General features: G+C 43.1%; 1 protein-coding gene across 2 annotated transcripts; it reads right to left on the reverse strand.

Moving 5' to 3' along the window:
* Positions 1–878: 878 nt before the first annotated feature.
* On the reverse strand, positions 879–26,411 carry LOC143829780 (acyl-CoA (8-3)-desaturase-like). Of its 2 annotated transcripts, none has more exons than XM_077321183.1 (12): positions 26,006–26,411; positions 22,229–22,339; positions 16,678–16,875; positions 15,291–15,362; positions 15,033–15,161; positions 10,744–10,801; positions 9,385–9,461; positions 9,161–9,258; positions 8,490–8,586; positions 7,415–7,494; positions 7,195–7,320; positions 879–1,873 (listed from the first exon to the last, which is right to left on the reverse strand). In XM_077321183.1, exons 1-12 carry the CDS (start codon positions 26,243–26,245, stop codon positions 1,822–1,824), a joined length of 1,338 nt encoding a protein of 445 aa, XP_077177298.1. In that variant the 5' UTR covers positions 26,246–26,411; the 3' UTR covers positions 879–1,821. The 2 variants fall into 2 exon arrangements, with proteins under 2 accessions (XP_077177298.1, XP_077177297.1); XM_077321182.1 differs by having other exon boundaries at positions 15,261–15,362; positions 26,006–26,410.
* Between the last annotated feature and the right edge of the window lie 371 nt (positions 26,412–26,782).

Raw genomic sequence — 26,782 nt, forward strand, 5'->3', positions numbered from 1 at the left:
GATGTTCTTCTGCCTGCTCAGCCTTTCACAACAGTTTGGATTGAGGCAAATTAGGAGGGACTCTTTGTATGCTGTGGATATGGTTTAAATCAATCAGTCATTTCCTGAAATGTAGTACAACAGAATCTGCAAAACAATGTGTCCATGTTCAACTGGGTCTTTCTGCAACTAGGTCTGCTGATCAAAACAAAGTGCAGCCAGAGCAACCTTTTCAGTACGACAATCACCAAATCTAGCTTAAATATAGATGTAGTACAGATAAGGGTTCCTCAAGCAATTCTGCTTCTCAATCACTGTCACCAGTTACGTATTAAGACTATGATATGAAGGGGAAGGGGGGGGGGAATCTCAATTGTTGGGTAAATGATTTTTTTTTTAATTTGTAGATTTAGGGGACCATTCCAATAATAGCTCCCACTGGCTAACTTTGCCCACACTGTACCCAGCTTTTATTTCAATAAATCCTCTGTATATTGCTTCCCCATGCCTGCCTTTTAATTCATTTTGTATACCAATGGTGAAATATCCAGTTCCATTCTCTAGTGTGTCCTGAGATCCCCACTGACAAATCTTGTCTAACCACCTGCCATTGACAGAAGTGAGGATATTCTTGAAGAGCCTAGCAGTGCATTTTCAGATAACTTGGTCCAAATTCTTCAGCGCTTCAATGCATTACTTCTTTAATATATGAAAGGAAGAATTCCAGATGTGGATAGTGAAGTGTCAGCTTCTTTTCCTTACTAATTTTGTATCCCTATTACTAATCGATTAAGTACTCTGACATTCCCCTCAACTTCATCTTTAAAATACAGGGCATGAGTTTCTCATATCAGTGTCTGTGCTTGAATCAACACACAAAACAGTCAGCCACACACACATTGAGTCAATGAAGTTTATGAAACATATCAACAACAACCATACAAATAAATAAAATATGTACACAAGGCGGTGTACAACCTAGAAGGGCTGTGCTAAAGAAGGTCAATGCTTTCAAACATGTATAGGAACAATATGAATGCAATACTTTCCCATCATGCTGCTAGAAGTGATCTGTGAATGAGAGTCAATCAGATCATCCATTAGGAGTAGTCGTGGGCACTCCTGTGGTGGAATTTAAGGCTGTCCTTCCTCTTGTGTGCACTCCCAACAGTATGCATGCTGAGGCCTCCACATTGAACTAGATGGCAAGCAGTTTCTTTCCTAACAAGGCTAAAACAGTCCCTTTGTATGACTGGGCATCAGCATGTGGGCCCTAACTCACATGTCCTTTGAAGTGCCTGGTGGAGGAGGGGCATTCATTACCACCACCACATAATGGGAAATAATGATAAAACAGAAGTCAATAAGAACTATTCAGCTGCTACAATTCTATGTGGAATCTTTTCACTGTCATGGAAACTTGAAAAGACACCTCTGTTCTTGCAGCTGAAGCAGCCATGTAAACAACTGTTATTACTTTTTCTTTTTCATTATCCAGCAGTCCTGTTCTTCTGCTTTCAACTGTCTTATTCCCAAAGCTTCCTCCCCCACACTATGAGGAAAAGGAAATAGTCAGATCCGTCTTACACTAACTAGTAAGATAGCCTCATAAATGAAGCACGTCAGAAGTGCCTCCTTTCTTTTGCATTTAGACAGACCCTATCCTACAAATGCCACAACGCAAACAGAACTTGCCCAAAAGGAAACATTGTGTAGAACAGGAAATATGATCTTCAGAATGCCCAAAATTCACTAACATCTGCCTGTCTCACCCACCAGACGCCACATTCTTCATCAGCACATTAATTGCCCTCAATCTGTGTATTCTTGGGAAACTTCTTCTCATGTGTGCATATATGCATCATACCAGGCTTCTCCTGAATCCTTCAGAGAGCTGCCAAACAAAAAAATATATGGCTTTTATTAAGCAAAAAGAAAGAACAGTAAACTTACGCAAATCTGACAAGTCAAAAGATATGATACAGTAATGACAACCTAAGCATGATTGGCAGATCCACAATTGTTAATACCAATCCAGACAACTCATTAAAACTATTGAGAAATGCTGTGTGCAGTATTATATTTAGGCAAATATAGCAATAAAACATAAATGATCAATTTCTTTCTAGTTAAGGAGGAACATACAACAGACTTCTGTATCTAAAAATATCCAGTATACTTTCGTCTCCCTGCAAGATAATATTTTATACAGATGAAATTGAGAAGGTTCACAAACATCAAAATTGGAATAGGACAGGTAAGCAAAGTTCAATATTTATGTAATTAATTCATTTTTATACAATTTCTGCAACTCGCTCTACGCAGGCCTACCCTTATCCTTGATCCGGAACTACAACTGGTGCAGAACGCCGCGGCCAGGATTCTCATTAAGACATCATGGCAATCTCATATCCAGCCGGTACTCCAAGAACTCGGCTGGCTCCCAGTTTAATTCCGGATTAATCTTAAGGTTTTGGTAATCACCTTTAAGGCCATACGCAGTCTGGGCCCAGTGTATCTGAGAGACCGCCTCCCTGTCCATACCCCCAGAAGAGCTCTACGCTCCGCCACCTCCAACTGGCTACAGATCCCTGGCCCTAAAGAGGCACGTCGGACCTCAACCAGGGCCAGGGCCTTTTCAGTCCTGGCCCCCACCTGGGGGAATGAGCTCCCCGAAGAGATCAGGACCCTGCCGGAACTGCAAAAAGGAGCTCTTCCACCAGGCATTTGGTGGGACCGACTGACCCATCACATCTACAGGTCTGTCCCCCCAGAGACTGAGAGATCGAACCTGCTGAGGGAGTGTCAAAGTTATTGCGTAAGTGCGGTTCTAGTTGTTATAGTTGGTGTGTTGTTATTGTTATACTGTTATATTGATTTTGATGTAAATGTTCCAAAATGTTTTATGTAAACCGCCCAGAGCCATAGGGAAGGGTAGTATAAAATATAAACAAACAAACAAACAAATACATAAGTGGGCAGTTTACAATAATAGCACAGTTAAAATGGATATCCCTTCCCCCACCTTCTGCTGGGCTAACCAGACTGGGGATGGTCTAGGGGAGGGAGAGAGCCAAGAAGAAGGGAGGCCCATATAGTTTCTAGACAGCCATGGCCTCAATCTTAAACCTGGTGTAAATATGTTTTTTTCTGAAAGAATTATAGTTATCAAATAAATTTAAATAGCCAAAAATGAAATTATTACAAAATATTCTAACAGTTGTTTCAGAGTCAATAAGAAGAATTGGCAGCAAGCAATTACTAATTTTATAGGGAAAAGAAAACATCTAGGATTAGTTTCAGAACTCTTAAGCAGAACAGATATGAAGGTGCTTTAGCAGTACTAGATACTTATGATTTTATGATAATTGTATCAGTTAATGGTGTTTTCAGTAGCCTGTCTTATAAATTCCTGGTTATACTGAATGAGTCTTAAGCTTTTTCACTAGTTAAAATTACAGTTTTGAGAAAACAATATGGTTTCATGTTGTTCTCCCAGGAAAAAAAAGCCATTTCTTTGTAACAATAGCTCCTGAGAGAAAAGCCAGAATAATATGACTGTGTATGCTATTAAACTCCAGACTTCAGCGTCATGTGAAATTTTCTAACAAGCTTAACTAGAAATTTTTGGCTATAGGTGCTATTCTACGCAAGACCCTGACAACTATCGCCCTATTTCGCACTTAGCGTTTCTGAGGAAGTTAGTTAAAAGGGCTACTGTGGACCAAATATCAGCGTTCCTGGAGGAAACTTCAGCCCTTGACCCATTTCAGTCAGGCTTTCGGCCTGGACATGGGGTGGAGACAGCGCTAGTCGCCCTGATGGACGACCTCCGACGCCAGCTAGACCAGGGTGGGTCAGCGCTGCTCATACTATTAGACCTATCGGCAGCGTTTGACACAGTAGACCATGAGCTCCTAGCTCGCCGCCTCGCCGACACCAGAATACGGGGAACGGCCCTCAAATGGCTGAATTCCTTCCTCCGGGGCCGTGGACAGAAGGTAGTGATAGGAGAGAGAATTTCTAACCAACACCAGCTCACATGTGGAGTCCCACAAGGAACAGTCCTCTCTCCTATCTTATTTAACATCTTTATGCGCCCTCTGGCTCAGCTAGAGCAGAGGTTTGGGCTGGGTTGCCACCAATATGCGGATGACACCCAGCTCTTCCTCCTGATGGATGACCACCCTGACTCCCCCCCAGAATCCTTAGCCAGATGTCTGGAAGCAGTGACAAAATGGATCAAGCAGAGTCGCCTGAAGCTCAACCCTACAAAGACGGAGGTCCTATGGTTGGGTAGGAAGGGACCATGGGAGGAAGCGCGTCTGCCCACCCTGGATGGTATGCAGCTCTCACCTATGCACTCCGCTAGGAACCTGGGCATGATCCTGGATGCTTCCCTTACAATGGAAGCCCATGTCACAAAAGTAGCACGGCTGGCATTCTACCAAGCCAAACTACTAGTGCCCTACCTGGACCCAGAACACCTAGCCACAGTGATCCATGCGATGGTCACCTCTAGGCTGGACTTCTGCAACTCGCTCTACGCAGGCCTACCCTCATCCTTGATCCGGAAACTACAACTGGTACAGAATGCTGCGGCCAGGATTCTCACTAAAACATCATGGAGATCCCACATCCGGCCGGCACTCCAACAACTTGGCTGGCTACCAGTTGAATTCCGGATTAAGCTTAAGATTCTGGTAATCACCTTTAAGGCCATATGTGGTTTGGGCCCAGTGTATCTGAGAGACCGCCTTCCTGCCTATACCCCAAAAGAGTCTTACGCTCCGCCACCTCCAACTGCTGCGGATCCCTGGCTCCACAGAAGCGCGTTGGACCTCAACAAGGGCCAGAGCCTTCTCGGTCCTGGCCCCCACCTGGTGGAACGAACTCCTTGAGGAGATCAGAGCCCTGCCCGAACTTCCACAGTTCCGCAAGGCCTGCAAGAGGGAGCTCTTCCACCAGGCATTTGCTTGAGGCCGACAGAACACCTGCTGGTCCCCCCAGATGCCTGCCCATGACTCTTCCAAAGTTACTGTTAATTGTTATTATATTATAATTGTGGTTTTGTAATCTTTTGATGTTATAGTCTGCATAATGTTTCATGTAAGTTATAATGTTCTGTGTAAACTGCCCAGAGCTGCAAAGAAATGGGTGGTATAGAAATCTAAATAAATAAATAGATAAAATAAATATTGAGGCAATTTAAATCAGGGGTCACAGAATAAATTATGACTATATGGCAAAGACATAAATACAGTTTCCTATACATTCTAGGACCCATTAAATTGTATACAGGATTAAGAAAAAAAACCTGGGCACTTGAAGGTGAGACGGAAGAACGACTGAATGATTTGGCAGTATGTTAGTATGACGAACAGTACAGTTTTAATCCTCTGGTATGGGCAACATTCACATCACTTTGCACTCAATGACCTTTCTCTGATTCTTAAGAATATCTCACCTCTTCTAGCCTAGTTAATCTTTTCCTATGACTCCTTCTTTCTCCACAGCCTAAAAGATAGGGCATGTTCCTTCTGCCTCAGTCTTCTTCCCTTCCTCTCTTAACTCCCTACAGTCTAATTACTGTCACTCATGAAAATAGCAACAGTCCCCTTTATATACCTTATCTAATCCATCCAATGCATGAGTTTAGACACATAGCAGAATGAGTAACTGCGGTGCATAAAAAACTAAGGGTTGTCCTGGGGCTTTTCTGCACATCTAAAAAAATAGCGTCACACTGGTGACGCTATAAATAATCAGCCCCCCCCGCCATTTTTAACCTGCTTGCCCTTCTGCTTTTTGATACATCCTGGCTATCAGCACAGCTGCCTGAAATGCCGGAGGGGAACAACGTGCTATACACGCTACTCTCCCCTCGTCTGTCACGCATGGCAGATGGCCAATCATATTTTTCTGATTTAAAGGGACAGTGATGCAAGCTTTTTAAGTGAAACTTCTCCGCTGGGATACCTATGCATCTAATCATAGATACATAGTGCTTATTTTAATGCCACCCTCCCTCCCCAGCCTTGAAGCTCAAGAAAAGTAATTTTCTTCACAATTTTTTTTTTGGGGGGGGGGGAGTGGTTCTGAGAGGCATGCTTTGTGCAATTGGTGGGGAAAATTTTTTTTCTCTGTTGCTCCAGGCAGTTTACTACCAAAAAACAAAACAAAAAAAAAACAAACACCCTTCCGGGTAGAAGGGAGAGGCAGGCACTGGAGACGGAGATCGCACTACTTGGCCACTTTGGTTACGCACATTTCCTTGGCATGTGGCTTGCTGGTTGCTCTCCTCCCACTTTTGCTACATCGTTGGGGGAATCCAGTTTTGTGGATCCCCCAAATATCAGTTTAAAATGGTGCATGTAGCCGCCGGTTTGCTGCTGGGATGCTGGATGTTGGCGACATCATGCAAAACACCAAAAATATGATGTCTGCATAAGGTATTTCACTTTTTTTATTGGGTGTGGAATGGTCCCTGAAGTCCCTGTTTGTGGTGAGAGGAGGAAGTACAGAGATCTTTGTGTCTTGGTTATTATGGCAGGGAGTTATTAGGTACAGTCAATGTCACTGGGAGCTCCGGTTCTTGAGTAAATTAAAAATATGTCCCCTTCTTAGGTATTGATTGCCTACCAAGGCTCTAATCATGCTTGCACTTCTCTTCTTCTTGCTTTTTACCATACAAGAAGAAGAGTTGGTTTTCATACCTCACTTTTCATTGCCCGAAGGAAACTCAAAGCAGCTTACAATCACCTTTCCTTCCTCTCCCCACAACAGACACCCTCTGTCAGAGAGAGCTTTGACAGGACTGCTTGGTCAGAACATCACTATCAGGGCTGTGATGAGCCCAAAGTCACCCAGCTGGCTGCATGTGGAGGAGGAGTATAGAATCAAACCTGGCTCTCCAGATTAGCAGCTGCCACCCTTAACTTTATGGTGTAGAGCCACTACAGCAAGCTGGCTCTGGAGGCCCAATGTGATACAATGGTTAGAGTTAGATTAAGGTCTAGGAGGTTCAGGTTTGAATCCTCATTGTGCCACGGAACCTGGTTGCATGACCTTGACCATTCACAGCTTAGCCTACCTCACAAGGTTGTTGTGAGTATAAAATGGTGGCCAGGAGATCAGTGTAAGCCACTTTTGGTTGCTGTTGAGGGAAAATGTGGAGTATAAATGAATAAATAATTAAAAATCTATCATACTTACTGCAAAATGTCTCCAAATGCAGTGAACAGGGGCTTGCATTGGTAGGCAATGCCGTGCTTGGCGCAGAGGGATTTCACCAGAGGAGCCACTTTCCAATAATTGTGTCGAGGCATTGTGGGGAAAAGGCTGGAGAGTGAGGAAAAGACATAGCTTATGTAGAATTGTATAACATTACAATATGGAGCAACACAAAGGATTCTGCTGCCCTTGAAGGCCTTACTGGTGTTCAATCTGGAAGTTCAGATGGCCGGTAAACCAGTCATTGAAGAAGGACTGATCCACATTGCAGGTTGCATGAAGCTGTGGAAAAACAAGACATAAATGATAGATAAAACCTTTTGTTTTCTGCTGTGGGCAAATGACAAACCACTCACCAGGCTATCTATCTAAAATTCCTAGTTCAGGAGGAACTATGTTGGTTTCCCTCTCTAAGCAGTTCAAGGAATCCATTACACAAGTTTTCAGTCATATGAGACAAAAGCTCTTCCTGAGGTACAGCAAAGAAGTCAAGCGGATGAAAGACAGAATATTCAACATATAGTGGGGACTAAGACATTAATGATGTCATTACAGGGCAAATTTATGTAGTTTTAAAAATATTTTTTGAAATTGCAGAGATTTTGTGTTATTGGGCTTGTGGGTGGGAGTGAATGAGGGGAGATCTGTTCCACTTAATATTTCTGGTAAGGCCTTGGAGGAGAAGTATGTCTCATGGCTTAAGTGCCACTCAGTGCTTAACAACCAGTCAGGGTGGCTGTCCCACCCAAGTGCTTCCTCCTCCAACCAGCTTGCCTGTCTGTCCAGCTGTCAGCCAATCGCCCGTCTCCTACCCCTGATCACCCCCTCCTCCTTCCACTTCTCTCCAAGGCTCAGAGGCTGCAGTTTCCTGCTGTGTGAGAGCAGCACCTGCTGGTGAGTTCCCTTCCCAGAGGCCTCCAAGCCTTTCCCGGTCCTGGGGGGGGGGGGGGGAGAGGCCATCTGCAGAGTTCTTCCCCCCCAATCTAGTGCCTTTTGTATTCCTGAATGCAATGCGCTTTACCCCTAGTTTTAAATAAATAGCCAGAAAAGGGGAAAATGCCAGCAAGGATGGCTAGTGAAAGCTAAAAGTTCATCTTAAGTAACTGGTTCAAGGCTGCAATGAAGTCTTTTGAGCACAGTGCCAAACAATTAAGAGCAGAACTGGAAATTGGAAGGAAAGCAGATGACTTGATTTGTGACAGCTTGGAGATTCCCTTCTGAATAGCAATAATGGATCTCAAAAACCAGAGCTTTGGAGAACTAGAAAAAAGCCTTACCTGCATAGACACCCAGTCTGCATTCTTATCATAATCAATTTGCATTGGGATATGGTTCATTTGTGAAACCCAAGTAAACCAAGAGGTCTCAAGAAACCTGTGGAGTCAAATGCATACAGAGTACATTACAAACCCCACACTTCTGATAATTATGTCACATTATGTGGTTTATCAAGCTGGTAATTTCTTATTCACCCTTATTCAAAATGATCACTTGGATCAGGTCCAGTTCTATAACATATTCAGTGTAACATACTAGTCTGGCAGCTGTAAATCACATCTGAGAAACATCTTCCCTTGAGTATCATAGTATACCAGCACTGTAAAATACTGACATGGCTTGCTGTATAGAGTGTGTATGTGTGTTGCTATCAAGCTGCAGCTGACTTATGGTGACCCTTGCAAGGGGCTTCCAAAGAAAGTGAGAAGTTTGATATGGCCTTCCTCTGCACTCTTCCTTGGTTGTCTCCCTTCCAAGTAACCACCTTGCTTAGCTTCCAAGAACTGATGAGATAAACATTCATTTTGTACAACTGAAGTACTCGATCTAAAATGAGAAGGCTTCTGTCACTGAATGTCAAATACAAAGCACCCTATGGACTGGTAGCAGAAGTATAAAATCTAGTCAATAATTTATAAAGTTTCATAGCAAAGAGAAGTCTTAATATTACCTGGATAGCCAGTAGAATGCCATAAAACAATTAAATCCCATAAGGGGTATGTAGATTAGACAAACTCTGATGTTGTAGGTCACAATCAATGCTAGCTCCTGACAAAAATGAGAAAGAAAAATGATAATCTTGATTAGGTTATGCAACAGACCTCCACATAAGATGGTTCACAAAGCAGCTCCTCCTCCCCAGCCTTGTTTCCAGATAATGAGAAGCAGGCTTACCAGCCATTCTTTTCGCTTGATTGAGAAGTAAAATACAGAGAACTGGAAGAAGGGAAGCAGCAAGCCTGGACCCATAACTATTGGAAAAAAGAAAAACCAAGCAGTCATTGAGATCACGAGGATGATCTAAGTTAATGATTCAGTATTTAAAAGGACTGTGTACTAGCACCATAGACTAGATTTGCATTTCTGGATTTGGTTTTGCAATTTAGAAAATCCACAATTTCTGAATGTCCAGAATTCCATTAAAGACACTAGGAATAGCCATTTCCCATAACAACCCTGAGGAGTGAAATTTCCACTAGAGCAGCATTCGACACAGCACTGTCAAGACAACAAACAACTGGTGCTAGAGTGAGGACAAATACCCCAGCCAGCATGGGCAGGAAGACAGGAGAGCCAGACATCATTGATATGATGGTGGGTCAAAACTTCCCCAATAGCACTGGTCACAGAAGAACTGAATGAGTGAGCATAGTCCAGGAGTAGCAGTTGGACGAAACAAAGGAAGAGGCAGACAGCAAACTAAAGGACGGCATACCCTGTACTGTACCAGTTTCTCTTATTCAAAGGGCACCCCAGGGAAACCAAGCAATGGTCCTGCAACTATCCCCATGCCCCAACTTCCTCTACCTGCTATTTCATATTGATGGCAGGGTGTCCCCAAACCCCAACAGTATCGGGTTCTGCTAAAGCATTTAAAAAAATCTCACACACAAAATCTATTATCTACATTGGTATGTTACTGTTGGTATATTGTTATATTGATACTGTTCTTTGTAAATGTCCCAGAATGTTCTATGTAAACCGCCCAGAGCTGTAAGGAAGGGCGGTCTAAAAATCTAAAATAAATAAAACCATCAAACCTTATCCTTATGTCTGATATAATGGCAAAGGAGCCTAAACTCTATATACATTTTTCCTATGAGTCTACAATCTCATTAATCTATTATTCCTATTAGGTACTGATGGATTGGGAGGGAATCAAATGTAGAAAAATACAGAGTGTTCCAGCATGTAGAGCAAATGTGCAGGAGACTGCAGAGGAATTATATAAGCTACAATGCTTAGAAAGGACCAATGTGCCTGCTTCAAGATTTCATAAGTTCTCACAATCTTGCTTGCTTTATTTATTTGTTTATTTATTTATCGCCCTCCCCGGAGGCTTGGGGCGGTTTACATAAAACATATAAAAATACATCAAACAATCCATAACATACAAGTAACCGTAACAATAATACTAACAACAGTGCAAACAGGTCTAGAGTGCATCCCTTGGCAAGACCAATCAGGAGATACAGAACTCTCTGCCACCACCCTTGCTGTCAGAACTATGGCTTTGGAATTATTTGTACTCACTGAAGAAGTACTTGTGTTGATAGTTGTAAGGCATGAACTTCTTTTTCTGCATCCCAAGCTTTGAAGAAAGAGATACCAGCAATTCAGCAAGACTGTAGATACCCACTCAATTCTGTTATTTTTTCCTTAGTCTCTGAGCAACACTAATACATTATCATAGGTATCCTCAGAATAGATCCATCATTTGTACATTTCCCTGAGCTACATACTAGGGTATTTTGGAAAGGCAAATGAAATTTTCATCAAGCCTAGATCATTATCTTCTAAGAACAGAGATTTCAACAGCTGTGAACTCTAGGCAGAGGAAGGGTAGGTAAATGGCAGCCATTAAAGAAGATTTGTCTCAACTAACCATAGCTGCATTTCTCCCTTGCAACTGCAGGGCTTTCGAAAAAAGTTAGTAATTGACATTTCATGAAAGGATCTAATAGCTAGGTTTTCTGAATTCTCAGTCTTCATTGAATTAAAAGGAAGTCTATAGCCCAGGGGTGTCAAACATGCAGCCCATGGGCTGAAACTGGCCGTTGAGCAACCTTTATTGCCAGATGCCAGAGGCTGCGTGCATTATGTCTCTGTGTACTGTCCCAGTGTTAATGAGTAATGGGCATCAGAGAGAGATTTTGAGGAAATATTGTTAAGAGTATTAACACTTTAAGCACGTTTGTAAAAAATATCTTTAATTGGGTTTGCCTGTGGCCTTTATAAAGTTTGTCTCTCTAGTACCTGGCATTACATTTTATTGCACACATGGCCCAGCCCAACATGGCAGATCTGGTCCTCATTAACAGTCGACACCTCTGTTTCAGCCTCACTTGTTACAAATATATATCTGTAATGAAAGGGGCTAGAGACATATTTTGTTTTAAATGTGAGCTGGGAATTTAAATGGCCGCATAGATACAGCAGTATAATGCTACAGCAATTCAACAATTCCTGATTCCCTACACCAAAAAACAAGACACCCAGTGCGGAGCAGGGCAGAATAGCAGCCATGGAGTGAGTGAGGCAAGGAATATGGTATTGATGAGGACAGGACTTGCAAAATTGCGCACAATGCTCTGAATTAGAATTCTCAAGAAAGATTATATCCAACCAGGTTGAGAAAACACTGCAGCAAAGCTGGGGGGGGGAGGGGACTTAGAAAGAGGATGATAAAGGGATGATGACATGGATACACAAAGGAACACTTTTTGATTTCTGTGCCAAAACAGAGCAAAACCACTGGGCCATTCTGCACAACTTTAATAGCACTAGTCTTGCATTTTGTTTTCGCCACTAAAATAACGTTCCACATGACGTCGTGAGCAATCTGCAACACTCCTGCAACACTAGCGCCAAAATCGCTTCGTTGTAGTGATTTCCGGGGAATCAGAAAAAGTGGATTCACCCCCAGAAAATCACTACACTCTTGCCAACAACCTGCAACACTTGCGAAAAAGACATGTGTGTTTTCAATGTAGCGGTTGAAACAAAGTTCCTCCCCGTGGCTCTCTCCTCCAAACTTCCGGTGAAGCGATCGCCATTTTTTCCCCTCGGAACCGGGAAAGCAATGAACCAGCGAGGCTTCATTCACCCAGTGAAGCTTCTCCAGCTATAGTCCCTCCACAGAAGTGCTCTAAAGCTCACCTAAGTCCCCAAGCACATCACAGCCCCGCGGAATAAATAAAAGAGTAAGGGCTCTGTGGGAGGAGTTAGGGCGGGACCCGTCCGGGATAAAAACTCGGAGAGGGCCACTTGGCCCGCCCCAGACTCCTCACACAGGCCACTGGCAGCACGCACCACAGGTAAGTGCGAACCGTGAAGTAGCGCCCGGGGCCGGCAGAGGCCTTGCCCACCCACTGCAGCCGGCTTTCGGGAGGGTGGGGGGGGGCGGGAGCCGGCCTCCTGTCGCCCCGGGAGCGGCTTCGCCGCTCTCGGGGCGAGAGGAGGCCGTTTTGGCCTTTCGGGAGGGGGGGCGGCAGCCGGCCTCCTGTCGCCGGCCTCGAGAGGAGGCCGTTTTGGCCTTTAGGGAGGGTGGGGGAAGGGGCCTCCTGTCAGAACGCTGTTCTCTCTGACTTCTCTCGGCCCCGGGAAGAGCCTCACCGCCGTGAGGCTGCTCCCGCCGCCGAGAGAAGACAGGCTCCTAGCGCCCATTTTATTCAGACATAAAATGGGCTTAATTTCTAGTTAACTAAGAATTCTGCAACTACTGTTGCATACTGAGAGGAATAAACAAAAGTGATACATCTTGAACATTTTGCTATAAATATGGCTTAAAAATCTTTTAAATAATTTTTAATAATTGAGTACTTGAAAAAACAATTATCTGTGCAAAATATAGTGGGGGCCTTTTAATCAATTTAAAGTTATAGAATTGGAAGGTACCCCAGGGTCATCTAGTCCAACACCCTGAAGAAACTCACAAATACCTGCCCACCCAGTGACTAATTCCATGCCCAGATGACCCCCCCCCCAAAAAAAAAATCCCTGGCAAGCATTGACACAATTCCTCCTGCCCATCCACTCATAATCTGAGACAGCAAATAATTCTGAGCAAAACCTCTGAGGAATATCCAAATTCACTTTCAAGAGACATTTTAAGAAAATTCTGGGGGCAACCCTGCCCCTGAATTTTAGATATGGCTCTCCAACTTAGGCAGAAATGATAATAAAACTGATATGGAAACTGAGGGCAGTTCCACACACTGAAAAAAACAGCATTATGCCAGCGAAATGGCGTAATGCTAAAAAAATAATACACCTCCAGCCATTCCTCAACTTCTGGCTCTCTCATTTTTGTCTGCCACCTTCTGGCACTCCACATGCCTGCTTGAAATGGCAGAAGAGAGCAACACTCTTTACATGCGATTCTCCTCTGCCTGTCAATCAAGCCAGGCAGCCAATCACCGTTCTCCTTGTTTTAAAGGGCACGCAATGGCAGCTAATTTTTTTAAAGTAAAACTTCTCCATTGAAATGCTTATGCATCTAATCAATGCATCTAATCATAGATGCATAGCGCTTTTTAAAATGCCACCCCTTATGGAATCATGAGCCTTGAATTTTTTAAAAATTAATCTTGTTCTCGATGTGGAGGGGGCACTTTAGAGAGGCATGTTTTGTGTTTTAACTGGTGGGGGGATTTTTGTTTTGTTTTTTTGCTTTGCCTGCACGATTTAACGGTTATTTATTGCACCATGCAGTTTGCTTAAAAAAAAAAAACATCCCTGGGAGAAGGGTGTAAGGGCGGGAATTGGAGGCGGAGGTAGTGCTACTTCGCCTCCATACATTTCCTTGCCATGTGGCTTGCTGGCTGCTCTCCTCTAGCTTGCGCTTCTTAGTTGGGGGAATCCACTTTATGCGATTCCCCAGCTACCGCTTTAAAATGGAGGATGTAGCTACCAGTTTGCTGCTTGGATGCTGGTTTTTGGCAATGTCATGCAAACCACCAAAAATATGGCATCTGCATAAGGTGAGTGTTTCACTACATTTAACACGTGCAGAATGGCACTGAGATACAAATCCTTGGACTTACAAAAGGCCTGTTTCTTTTTCCTTTCCAATAGCCCAATATGACTCCCTTACATGGAGAGGAACACTGCTTTCCATTCTGTCTTTGTATCCTGGCCACTCTGGCAGCAAGGGAGATTCATTCTCACCTAACTCTAGCATTTCACTTCTTAAATTAGGTCTCAAAGTGGGAGACGGGCTGCAGGACAGAAATGAGAGGGCATGAAGGATGCCAGACAGCTGAATTAGATCTACTGCTATCTGGATTCTAACCCAGATCTTGGGGCGGGGGAAGGCAGGATATGTCCATCCTCCACAATAAATAAGGGTGTAGCAGAACAGCAAATCCTTTTACAGATTGAAAAAAGATGGATGCATATATAAGAGGCTTCTACAGCATCTGCCAATGAGAATATCAGCCGCCTCAGAGTATTTAACCTAGTCTTATAACAATGGTGATCTCATGCAATTTGTCTATGTGATGAAACAGCTTGTTAGTTTTCTGTTTTTTCTGTCTGCACTTCCTAGCATACCTTCATTCAAGCAGTACATCACAAAACCCTGTGTGGTACAGTAATCCAAGAGTGTTGGATTAGGATTTAAGAGACCCAGGTTCAAATCCTCATTCCGCCATGGAAGCCTTGGACCAGTCACACAAACTGTATTCAACTGAATCCACAGGGATAAAACGTAGGAGAGGAGAATGATGTATGTAAGCTGCTTTGAATCCTCATTGGGGAGAAAGGCAGAATATAAATGAAGAAAATAAATACACATTCCAGTTATTCCACAGCATATGTACCTCTACAGATAGTTTCTTCCCCAAGGCAAACACAATGGGGTGCATGTTGAGGTCAGGATCTTTACGAAAGCAGTTGGGCTTGGCATGATGCTGGAAGTGCAAGTTATTCCACCATGCAGCTGGCATTCCCTGAAAGAAAAGAGAACACAGAGCTGAGTAAATTCAGCATCACAGTGCTACTGAAAAGAAAATCATTTTCTTCATTGTTCTGAGGCTAAGAACACCTACTTTCACTACTCCCATTAAGATTTTATGTACCAGATGATTCCACTTTGAGTCGCTGAAGACAGAAAGATGGCCTAGGTCATGCTGGAACCAGGACATCTGGCACTGAAAGAGAAAAGTGATCAAAAAAATTTCACTACTCAATTCGCATGGAAATAAGACCAATGAAGACATGCTTTAAACAAGGTGCAATATTATTCAAAATCTTTAGACACCCTCTGGCTCAGCTGGTTTGGAGTTTTGGGCTGGGCTGTCATCAATATGCTGATGACACAAGAGCCTCTTGTGGCACAGGGTGGTAAGGCAGCCAACATGCTGTCTGAAGTGCTGACCATGAGGGTGGGAGTTCAATCCCAGCCAGCTCAAGGCTCAGCCTTCCATCCTTCTGAGCTCAGTAAAATGAGTACCCAGCTTGCTTGCTGGGGGGGGGGGGGGTAAAACGGTAATGACTGGGGAAGGGAATGGCAAACCACCCTGTATTGAGTCTGCCAAGAAAATGCTAGAGGACGTCACCCCAAGGGTCAGACATGACTCCATGCTTGCATAGGGGATACCTTTACCTTTTACACACACACACGTGTATATATATGTGTATACACATGCACATGTGTATGTATACATATACACACACATGTGTATGTATGTGTGTGTGTATGTATATATGTGTATATATGTGTATATATACATACACACAGATAGATATTTGTGCACGCGTATTTGCATGCGTGATGCCAAGGACAGCTGGGCTGGGCAGTGGGGAGGACCATTTTGTTACACTGGAATTGTTTTGTAACATGATCTTAACTTCAAAAAAAGAACACTGAATGATTTCAGGCTTGGAAGGGGTGGTGGTGCTTAAATGTGACAAAATGCCAGTGGAAGACGATTGGTAGTTTTCACCATGTAACAATGATTGACACGCAAAACAAATGGCAAGTTTTGACTTCGTGTTCCTTGGCTCGCCCATGTGTACACAACTACCGGGGACAAACAGGGGGGAGAACAGGGCAAAGGATTCCTGTGCAGTTGTGGGAAGTAGTGGGGTAACTAGCCCCAAGCAAAAAACCAGGGTGAAGTGCAGCATAACACCTCCTGTGTGGTAGACATCTTGGAGAGCCCGTATTCAGCCTGCGCTGAGGCAGCTGCATTGGTTGGTAGTTGAATTATGGATCAAGTTCAAAGTCCTGGTTCTGACTTTCAAGGCCATTGTTTTAAACTGTTGTGAGCTGCTGTGAGCTAGTCCAGCCAAAAGCAGTGATATATAAATATAAGAAATAAACCTGCAAATCTGTAATAGCACAAAGAGCTAGTTGTGTGGTCCCATAGACCTTTGCCTACATTTGTGAACCCTTTGAACTTCTAGAAGTGTTTTTTTGGACAGGAAAATTTCCAGGACTGTACAGAGCTTTCGGTACTGTACCTGAGCAGTAGTAAATAGTGCAACACCTATGAAGAATGGCACTAAAGATGATCCAAAGTACCATATGGTCAACCAGGCAGCAACATCCAATAGCACAATATGAAGGAAAACCAGGAAGAAGAAGAGACTGTTGGGTTTTAGCAGTCCTGTCTTCTCAACAGTGGATCGCAGTTTCCGGAAGTCCTGTATGATTAATTGCTGTGGGAAAACACAAAGATGTCCTCACTCTTGTTTCATGTGCTATAGTCTCATTTGATGTTGGGGGGAGGGGGACAGAATGTCAAGAAGACCTTTTTTGTATGAATGCTATTCAGAAGAGTGGGATTTTTAAAGGATAATTTCAATTTATCATAATTGGGATACACAGTTTGCTCAACCCTAACACCTGCCTCAATTTATGCAGTGCGAAGTACTGCACTATGGCATTGCCTTTATTGGCAATTCTGGTGAACTGATTACCACAACATTTGATGACACTCCTGGTTTTATCAATAAGAAGAAGCCACAAGTAATTTGATATTATCTAGCCATAATACAGGCTAGCTGTTAATACCATAGTTTATGCAGTGCCCTAGCTTCCTCTCATCAAGAACTGATAAGATCAGATTACTTATCATTTATTGCTGTACTTCATCTCTGCATTTGCAGTGATGAGCTTTGCAACTACACTGAATTATGCCTTGGACATTTCTAGAACTAGGTACATTTCTGAGGAGAATGGGATTTTTCATGCCTAAAACCAACAGTGAGCTTAATTGTTGTAGCTTCTTCCCTCAAAACGCTGGGAACTTATTAGGGTGGTGAAACTTTTCCAAAATATAGAGAAGCCTAACCCTCCTCTTGGGACCATATTTCCACACTCCCTTGGAAATGCATTATTAGCCAGTTTAAAATGTCAATTTGTGCCCAGTCTGGAAAACTAAAAAACTTGCAAGTTAGCTCGTCTTAATAAAAGGTATTACATAGCTATTATTCTTTCAGTTTACTTTGGAAGAAATTCATTGAATATGGAGGGCTTGAACAAATATGCTTAAGATTGTGATCCAACAGCATACAGCTTTATAAAAATTTTATGCAATACAATATGTATGTGATGGTATGAATTCTTTGAGGTCTCCTGCCAGTTTCTTGATGAGAACTGTGAAGGTCTGGGGAAAAAAACAAATATTTGGCAGGAGTAATTTTTGTCCATTCTACCATGATGCCTATATTGTAAAATTTTCTAAAAGGAAAATTTGAATTTTGAAATACATTAATAAAACTCCAACTTGAAAAAGCAAAATGCAGATATTTTATGTCTACAAGAAACTCACATAAAGAGGCAATATGAACATATTTTAAATAATAAAAACTAGGTTAAATATATCTTGCTTCCGCCCTAAACAAAAAGTGCAGAGCTATTTATATAAGCAACTCACAATTAGAAATAATAGAAAAATTAAGAAATCCAAAGGGAAGATATCTAATTTCAAAAATGTGGCTTTTGGAAGGCAACGCTATGCACACCAAACAATGTCAAAGTTAATTAAAAAATATTTTTAAAGTATTAGAATTCCAAGAAGATATTATGGTTTGGGGAGACACTAAGGGTGCTTTCTATCCAAAGAATAGATCTAGAAAAATATGTGCTGGGTATAAAAAAATCTAACAATGAATTTATATAAAGCACAGATTCAACCAAAAATATTCACAGATTATAACTCTATAGAAGTAGTTTGGCAATGGAATAGAAAATTAAGAGGATGATGGAGACTAAATGATGTTCCTTTATTACATGAAGAGGTGGTAAGTCTAAAGAAAATTTTAAAAAATTCAGAAGGAATGTGTTCAGCTACAATTTGGGAAGCAGGAAGAAAAATTGGGTTTTTACTCTGCTTTTCACTACCTGAAGTCTCATATTGGCTTACAATCATCTTTCCTTCCTCTTCCCAGAACAGACACTCTGGCCGATTCTGTATGGCAGCAGCTGTGCCAGGCCACCAGTAGTGTGTTGTGGACAAACACAAGTCCTCGTGGGAAACACAGCAACAGTAGATTAGTTCTGCCATGCAGAGGGCCCTGCGGGGGAGGGGTTATTTTGCAGGAAGGGTGGGATTGCATGGAACACAATTCCACCTTCCTGCAAAATAAAAATAAATGCCCCAGTCTGCCCCGCAGTGCAGCAAAATGTTGTGAAGCCGACTGGGGCATTTTTTGCCCCCTCTGAAGGACAGGGAGGGGCCAGGCCAGGAAGAACTGGCTCTTGCCTGTCTACATGGGCCTGCCACAGGGAGGCCTTGTTGGCCCCCACAGGCCATGGGAACTTGGAAGCCTGGGGCTTCTGGGGCCTGATTCGTGCCAGGCCTGGGAGGGCAATGGCCTGGCAGCAACCTCATATGGCAGTAGGGATTTGCCCCACTTCCATAATGGTATCCTCACGGCTCCCCCCCCCCCCCCCCATGTGGAATCAGCCTCTGTGAGGTAGGTGGAGCTGAGAGAACTCTGACGCAACTGCTCTACAAGAACAGCTTTAACAGAACTGTGACTAGCCCAAGTTATTCAGTTGCCTACACGTGGAGGTTCTCCAGATAACTGACTGCTGCTCTTAACCACTACACCAAGCTGGCAAGTAAAACTTTCATCGGGATCTTAATACTAACTGCTTCCAAGAATAAAAGCGAAAAAAATAGAAACAAGGTATTATTAGTAGAAAAAATTCAGATTGGAGTAAGAGCATTAAAAATACCAACACAGTTATATTAGCAGAAATTTGACAATTAAAAAAAAAATTACATTAGAAATGGAAGATGTACAGAAATTCTTTTAAAAATTTAAAACAAAATCATTTTGAATAGGTGAACAAACCTGGCAGATATTTGGGGTATTATCTTAGAAAGGAAAAAAAGGTAATAACATTTATAAAGCAAGGAGATTAAATCACATATGCAGAAAGGTAATACAAGCCATATTTACCAATCCTTTCTCAGTATTCTATAAAAAATGTTTGTTTCAGAAAATGGAACAAGAGATACTTAAGAGTTCCCAATTAAGAAGTTTACACCATGTCACAGCAAAAATCAAACATTAATAAGTTAAGCAATCTCCCAAGCAATTAAAAATATGAAAAAGTATAAAGCATTGGGCTCAGATGGGCTGATAGCAACAGGTTTTAATGATATCATTACCAAAACTGTGAATGAGATGAGATAAAAGGAAAGACACTATCTCCAAAATGGCAAGAGTATAATGTATAACATTAATATATAAAGAAGGCAATGATGCATGCATACCTCTCTACTGAATTTAAATAAAACCCTTGCCACAATAAGATGAAGAAAATGTATACCAAATATACCAAATGCTGATCAAACAGGCTTTATACCAAAAGGGTACATGAAAGATAATATGATTTATATTAGATACAAATGAGTTTGTGAATAAGAAAAATAAAAGAAAGCAGCATTTTTATTATTTGATGCAGAGATAGCATTTGATAACCTAACAAGGCCTTTTCTACTGAATGTCCTTCAAAATATGGGCTGAAACTTGGAATTCTGGAACTGGATGCAAAGTGTATACTTGAACCAATAAACAAGGATTTTAATAAATGGAAAACTAACGGAAGCAATTTTGATCGAAAAAGGGACATAACTGGCTTGTCCCCTGCAATCTTTATTACTTATCTTAATGGCAGAGACTATAGCTACAAAGATTAGACAAGACAAAAGGATGAAAGGAATAAACGTGGATGACATAGAATTAAAAATGAAGACAATGTGGTTTTAACAATTTTGGATCAACAAAACTCATTACAATATGTAACAGAATATATGGAAGAATTTGGAGACCTTTTCTCCCAAGGAGTTGGTAACCCTAATTGGTCATCTTCTATCTACCACATATGATAGGATAGGATTGTGCTGCAAGCATAGAAAACGTGGACAGAAATACAGTAACTATTGGCAGCAAGATTTCTTGTTGAGGCTTTCATAAAACCACTATTCTAATTTTGGCTTCTTGGTTGCTATATTACGAGATTATAGTTTTAGCAATCCTAGAACACTGTACAGACAACAGAACATAATTCTCCGTTCAGTGTAGACCAGTGGGCGCCAACCTTTTTGAGACTGTAGGCACCTTTAGATATTTGACACAGGGTGGTAGGTGCAACCACAAAATGCCAGGGTGTGAGGTTATATATAATTCTTATAGTAAATCTTCAGTTTCAGGCAGTAGCTTATTTTGCAAGATGCCCTTTATACACTGCTTACTTTCAGTCACACAACCAATCTTCAATGGCCAGTCAGAAGCCCTGTTGGATAAAAGCCTAATCTGGCCACATCCACATCCATTTGCACTAGGAATGGTGTCAGCAGGCACCATCACCCCCACAGGCACTACGCTGGGGACTCTTGGGTAGAATCTGCACTGGGCTTTCTATCCCCAGTGACCCTGAATTAAAGAAAGTCATCCATTTCCATTTGGATATTTAGCGCTTTAAATTTTCCCTCTGCAATGTCTATGATTGATCTGCAGTGATCCTACCTTTCCCCCTCGCTATATCTGAGGAATACGCTCAGAGAGCCCCAGTATTAAGTGTAGATGTTCTGCGTTTTGTTGGATTAACATCCTCCCTGGAGCCTCCAAATCTGAAGTAGTGAAGCAGCCTGTCACTGATTGGTCAGGGTGTCAGTTCAAAGACTGCCTGGTTTCCGGTTGCCATTCCCTCACAAGACTTATTTTTGCTCTTATTTTGGGATCTGTTTTTAAAGTGACTGCACTCCAAAAGCCCACACTTCTATGAGCAGAGATTTACTTTCAGTTTGGTGTAGTGGTTAGGAGTGCGGACTTCTAATCTGGCGAGCGGGGTTTGATTCCACGCTCCCCCACACGCAACCAGCTGGGTGACCTTGGGCTCGCCACAGCACTGATAAAAACTGTTCTGACCAAGCAGGAATATCAGGGCTCTCTCAGCCTCACCCACCCCACAGGGTGTCTGTTGTGGGGAGAGGAATGGGAAGGCGACTGTAAGCCGCTTTGAGCCTCCTTCGGGTAGGGAAAAGCGGCATATAAGAACCAACTCTTCTTCTTCTTCTTTCCCCTCCTCATTCTCTGTGAGGCTGCTGCCACCTCACCCCCCCCCACTCCTGAGGGAAAAGAAAGACAAACAAGTAGTCTCGTGCTCCACTTGCCCCTCCCCTGGCTTGCTCAGGCTGTACCATCAGGAGTCAAAAGGCAAGGAATAATGCACTCTCCAGACTTCTGCTCCTTTAATGCTGGCTGGAGCTTCACCCAACCCACCCACCCCTCCCAATCAAGCAGGGAGTAGAACCCATTGGGACAATGCAGATGCAGAACGGCGACGTGTTTAAAACTGGGAAAAAGAAAGGCTGTAGATGCAGGTTCAAAGAGACCAGAATTCGGCAAGATTTATGGTGGGAGTAGAGCTCTACCATACACTGAGATGCAGTATTTCAAGAAATGTAACTCTGGGTTATTTTTCAGCTCTAAACTAAGAAATTATATTTTTCTTATTATAATTTTCTTATTCTGACCTTGGACGAACACTCACATTTTTGTTGGGCTCAGAGTTAGGTTGGTCTGGTGCCAGCTCTCCAATCAGTAATGGCTTCAAATACTTGCTCACTTTGCCTTTATCAAGATGGAATGCTGTGAATGCATCCTAAGGGGAGAAAGGTCACAAAATAAAATGTAATGATCCCTCTTCTTAGACAATTGTAATATTTTAGGTGTGATATCCAATGTTTTTTAAATTCCATAAGCCTTGGTATGATCTGTGCCTATCCATGAAATCTCTGGTTCCTCCTCATCATGGTTAATGTGTACATGGTTTTGAAGTAGGGTTGTCAGGGGTGGGAAACACCAGGAGATTTTTGGGGTGGGGCTTGGGTTTGGGGAGGGGACGGACCCCAGCATGGTATAATGTCATACAGTCGACCCTCCAAAACAGCTATTTTCTCTGGGAGAATTGTTCTTGTTTTCCTGGAAATCACTTTTAATAGCAAGAGATCTCCAGGTCCCACCAGGAGGCTGGCAACCCTGTTCTTATATTGTTTGTATAGCTATTGTTTTTAGATTCATACATAACAGTCAAAAATATTGATCTATATCAATTTACACATAGAAAAGATTAAAATATTGCTCATCACTTTTTTAAAAAGTCCCTTCTCTTTCACAAAAGACAATTTAGTCTTTTAGGTGAATTCTTTTATGTCTGAGGGATTTAAAAGGCCCATATTTCTCCATCCAATTTATTTCTTTAAAACATTGCTATCCCACCTGAGCAGCTTAATTTTAAGGAAGCTAACAATCAATAAAATGTATATTATTACTTTAGAAAATATATATGCTGCTCTGTAGAGCAGCCTTTTTCAACCTTTTGCTGACGAAGGAGCCCCTGAAATAATTTTTCAGGCTTCAAGGAGCCCGGAAGTGGTGCCAACTGGCTACCCCTCCCCACCATGCTCCCGGAAGTGACATGTCACCAGAAGTGACATCACCACTCGCATTAACAGGCATGCTCGAGGAAGACTGAGGAGAGACAGGAGGCAATTTAAAGTGGGAGTAAGCATGCAGGCTCTGTCCTCCTAGGTGCAAAAACCAGGAGATAATTCACTCATCTTGGGAGAAAGGGAAGTAGAACAATGAAAACAGCTGGTTCCCTAGTTTGTAGCTGAATCCATTAAGGCAGGAGGGGAAAGGGTATGGACCCCTAGTTGGGAATCCCTGCTCTAGAAAATTGGTTTGGGTGGCTCACAAAGAAAAAACAAATATAATGAAATCATTTAAAAAACAATACAATTATTAATATTACAATAAGCCAAAGATGCCCCTAGTGCCTTTTGCAGATACATACTTGTCTCTAAAGTTTAGCAATACTGGTTGAAGACCATTATGTGGTGATTTACAATGACTCACGGCAAAGTGTGAAGCAGAGTTACACCCTTCCAACCCTCCTGACTTCAGTGAATTTAGGAGGGTGTAACCCAGCTGAGAATTGCACTGATAGTTACACCCTTTCTTCCAAGCAGGCATGGGCATACATTCATAATTCATCATTTTTATGCACATTTTCCTCACAGGCAATTAACACCCACTACATGCCACACCAGTCAATACATATGTACCCTTGCATAACTCCCTCTCTCACAAAAATGTAGGATGCTTTCACACATGCTAAATGAAGCAGTTTCACTTCAGGAACCATTTGCAAGTAAAAATTGCCACTTAACACAACAAATTGCAGTTGCAAAATACATTGAATGTAGATTGAAAGTGCGCTACCTGATATGTGTGAAAGCACCTATACATACTTGCTGCAAGTGAAAAAAGAGCAAATAGCCTGAAAACTATTGCTAGAAGCACAAATTAGTTTTATCCATAACTTCCATTGCAGTTAGTTCATGGCTGCTGTTGAACCACATCGCTGAAAATTATTTTCTGTGAATCATAATAAAAATCTCAAAACTTAGGAACTATATGCAGGTTATAGGTAGAGGGGAAGGAACACATAAAGAAGGGGAGACAGAGTTTAAGTAGTCTGGCAGCTTGGGAGATGAAGTACATTTTCAAATACCATTTAAAAGATCACAAGGAAGGAGAGGTATACATGTCCAGAGAGTTCAGTAGAGAGAATTCCAGAGTAGTAAGTAGTAACTGAAAATTATATAGCCAGGCTGTATAGGGGCAACCTACAAATTCAACCATGTACTCAAAGTAATCTTGGTACCAATAAGCACTAAAAATTGATGTTCATACATCAACTTGGTCAGTAAAGCAATTAGCAGTTATTTGACAACTACTGTGTAAGAATATATGTGTGCATAATGAGGCAGGCAGATTTTACATGTAGGTTTTTGTCTTTCTGTGTGCAATTAATGATTAATACAGATATGGGTGGGCGCACAAGTGTTATTTCCAAAGGTGCACTACTGAGATTTTCAAGGCTTTGACCATTTTAGAGAAATGGGCAATATTTCATATAGCAACTCTCTCCTCCAATAAGCCAACTGAGACAACATGGAAAATGGTATAATATGATGACTATCTTTTTAGCAGATATTTAAAAAGTAGACGGAAGCATCTTCAGGAGAGCTCCGGGGAAATGGGGCAGTGGGAGGATACCTAAGCAGAATCTCAAAGGGAGGCAGGATTTCAATAATCCCCTCTCTTTGCTGAGCAGTAGGATCATAGAAACATAAGAGTTAGAATGGACCTCTGGGATCATCTAGTCCAACCCCCTGCAGAATGCAGGAAATTCACAACTACCTGCCCACCCACAGTGACCCCATGTCCAGATGATGTCCCCCTCCAAAAAACCCCAGAATCCTTGGACAATCTGGTCTGGAGGAAATTCGCCTTCTGACGCCAAAGTGGTGATCGGCATTTCCCTGGGCATGCCAAAACGGGCCACAAGAGCCAAGCTCAGACACAATCCCTTCTGCCCACTCACTTACAACTTGCCTAAGTTCATAAAATTAGCATTTCTGTCAGATGTTTATCTAGCCTCTGCTTTACAACTCGCAAGGAAGGAGAACCTACCATCTCCTGAGGAAGCCTGTTCCACTGAGGAACTGCTCTAACCTTCAAGAACTTCTTCTGGAAGGTTACCCCAAAATTATTTTAAGTTAATTTCACCCCATTTGTTCTGGTCCTACCCTCTGTGCAACAGAAAATAACTCTGTTCCATCCTCAATGTGACAGCCCTTCAAGTACTTAATGGCTATCATAACACCTCTTAATCATCTTCCCTCCAGACCTTTCCTCATACATCTTGGTCTCCTCACCATTATTGTTGCCCTCCTCTGGACATGCTCCAGTTTGACTGCGTCTTTCTTCAATTGTGGTGCCCAAAAGTACTTCAAGTGAGATCTTACCAGAGCAGAGTAAAGCAGTACTATCACCTCATGCGATCTGGACACTACGCTTCTTTTGATACAGCGCCAAATCCCATTTGCCTTTTTGGCCACACTGCTAACTCGCATTCACTGTATGGTCTACTAAGACGACCAGATCCTTAGGGGCTCCAGCATCCTTGTATCCCCCGACTGGCAGCGGCAGCTCTGATCCTGAACCACTTGTTGGTCCCCAAAGCGCCCGTCTAACGGTTCGAGGCAGCGCCAGCTTGAAGAGCACAAGCGGCGCTCCAAAGAGTCCCAGGAGCCCTCTGGCCCCCTTCCCTTCGCCCGGGGCCCAGAGTGCGGGCATGGCTGGACCCCCCGCCCACAAGCCCCGGGGGTCCCGGCGCCCCCTTCCCCTTCCCCTTCCCCTTCCGCCGGGCAGGACGTCCGAGCGAAGAGCAGCCAGCCGGCCCTCGCACCCCGCTCACCGTGGCGTCCTGGCCGGCATAATGCCGGATCACGCGGGCTCCTCCCGGGTGCCGCTTGTAGAAGTGGCTGACATCGTAGACCTTCCTGTCGATCACCAGCCAGTGCTCCTCGTAAGGCGCGATCCGCCCCGTGCGCAGCGCCACCTCCTCCCAAGTGAAGACGCGGCGGGAGCAGCTCCCGCCACCCGCAGCCTCCTTCTCCAGGACCCTCGCCTCGCCCGTCAGCTGCGGAGGAGCCATGCCCGCTGCCTCCTACAATCCCTCGAGCACGCTGCTCTCACAAAAACGCTGCTGGAAGACGAATTTATTGCCTCGCTACACAAAAAAGCAAGGAGGGTTCTCTCAGGAGATTTTTCTCCGGAGAGCCTCGTCTTTGGTTCCTGATTGGCCGCTCGTCGAAGAGGATCTGCTTTCGGATGATCCCATTGGCTATCGTCTCTCCCCCCCCCTCCCCTCAAGGGCTCGCGCGGGTTCTCAAACCGCGCCTTAAAGTGTTTCGTTCCAAGGGTGGTGCGCTTCTGATAATTTAGTGGCTGGTGCAATTTAAGTCATCTTTTATTTAACGTAAGAGCCACCTGATCCGAATGGCGCGGGCTAGCCGGATCGCACCCGAGTTTGGAAGCTTCAGGCTGGTCTCTGGTTAGTAATTAAATCGGAGGTCATGCAAATCCTAGGTTGCTGCGATCTATAGCTTGTGACTTGGCGTTTTCCAGCTACTGCGTCCAAACACCACTTGTGGAAATGAATGTGGATATCCCATCTGATGATCATTCTGGG

Source organism: Paroedura picta, chromosome 2 (assembly GCF_049243985.1).
Source record: "Paroedura picta isolate Pp20150507F chromosome 2, Ppicta_v3.0, whole genome shotgun sequence".
In the NCBI taxonomy this organism is placed as follows: domain Eukaryota; kingdom Metazoa; phylum Chordata; class Lepidosauria; order Squamata; family Gekkonidae; genus Paroedura; species Paroedura picta.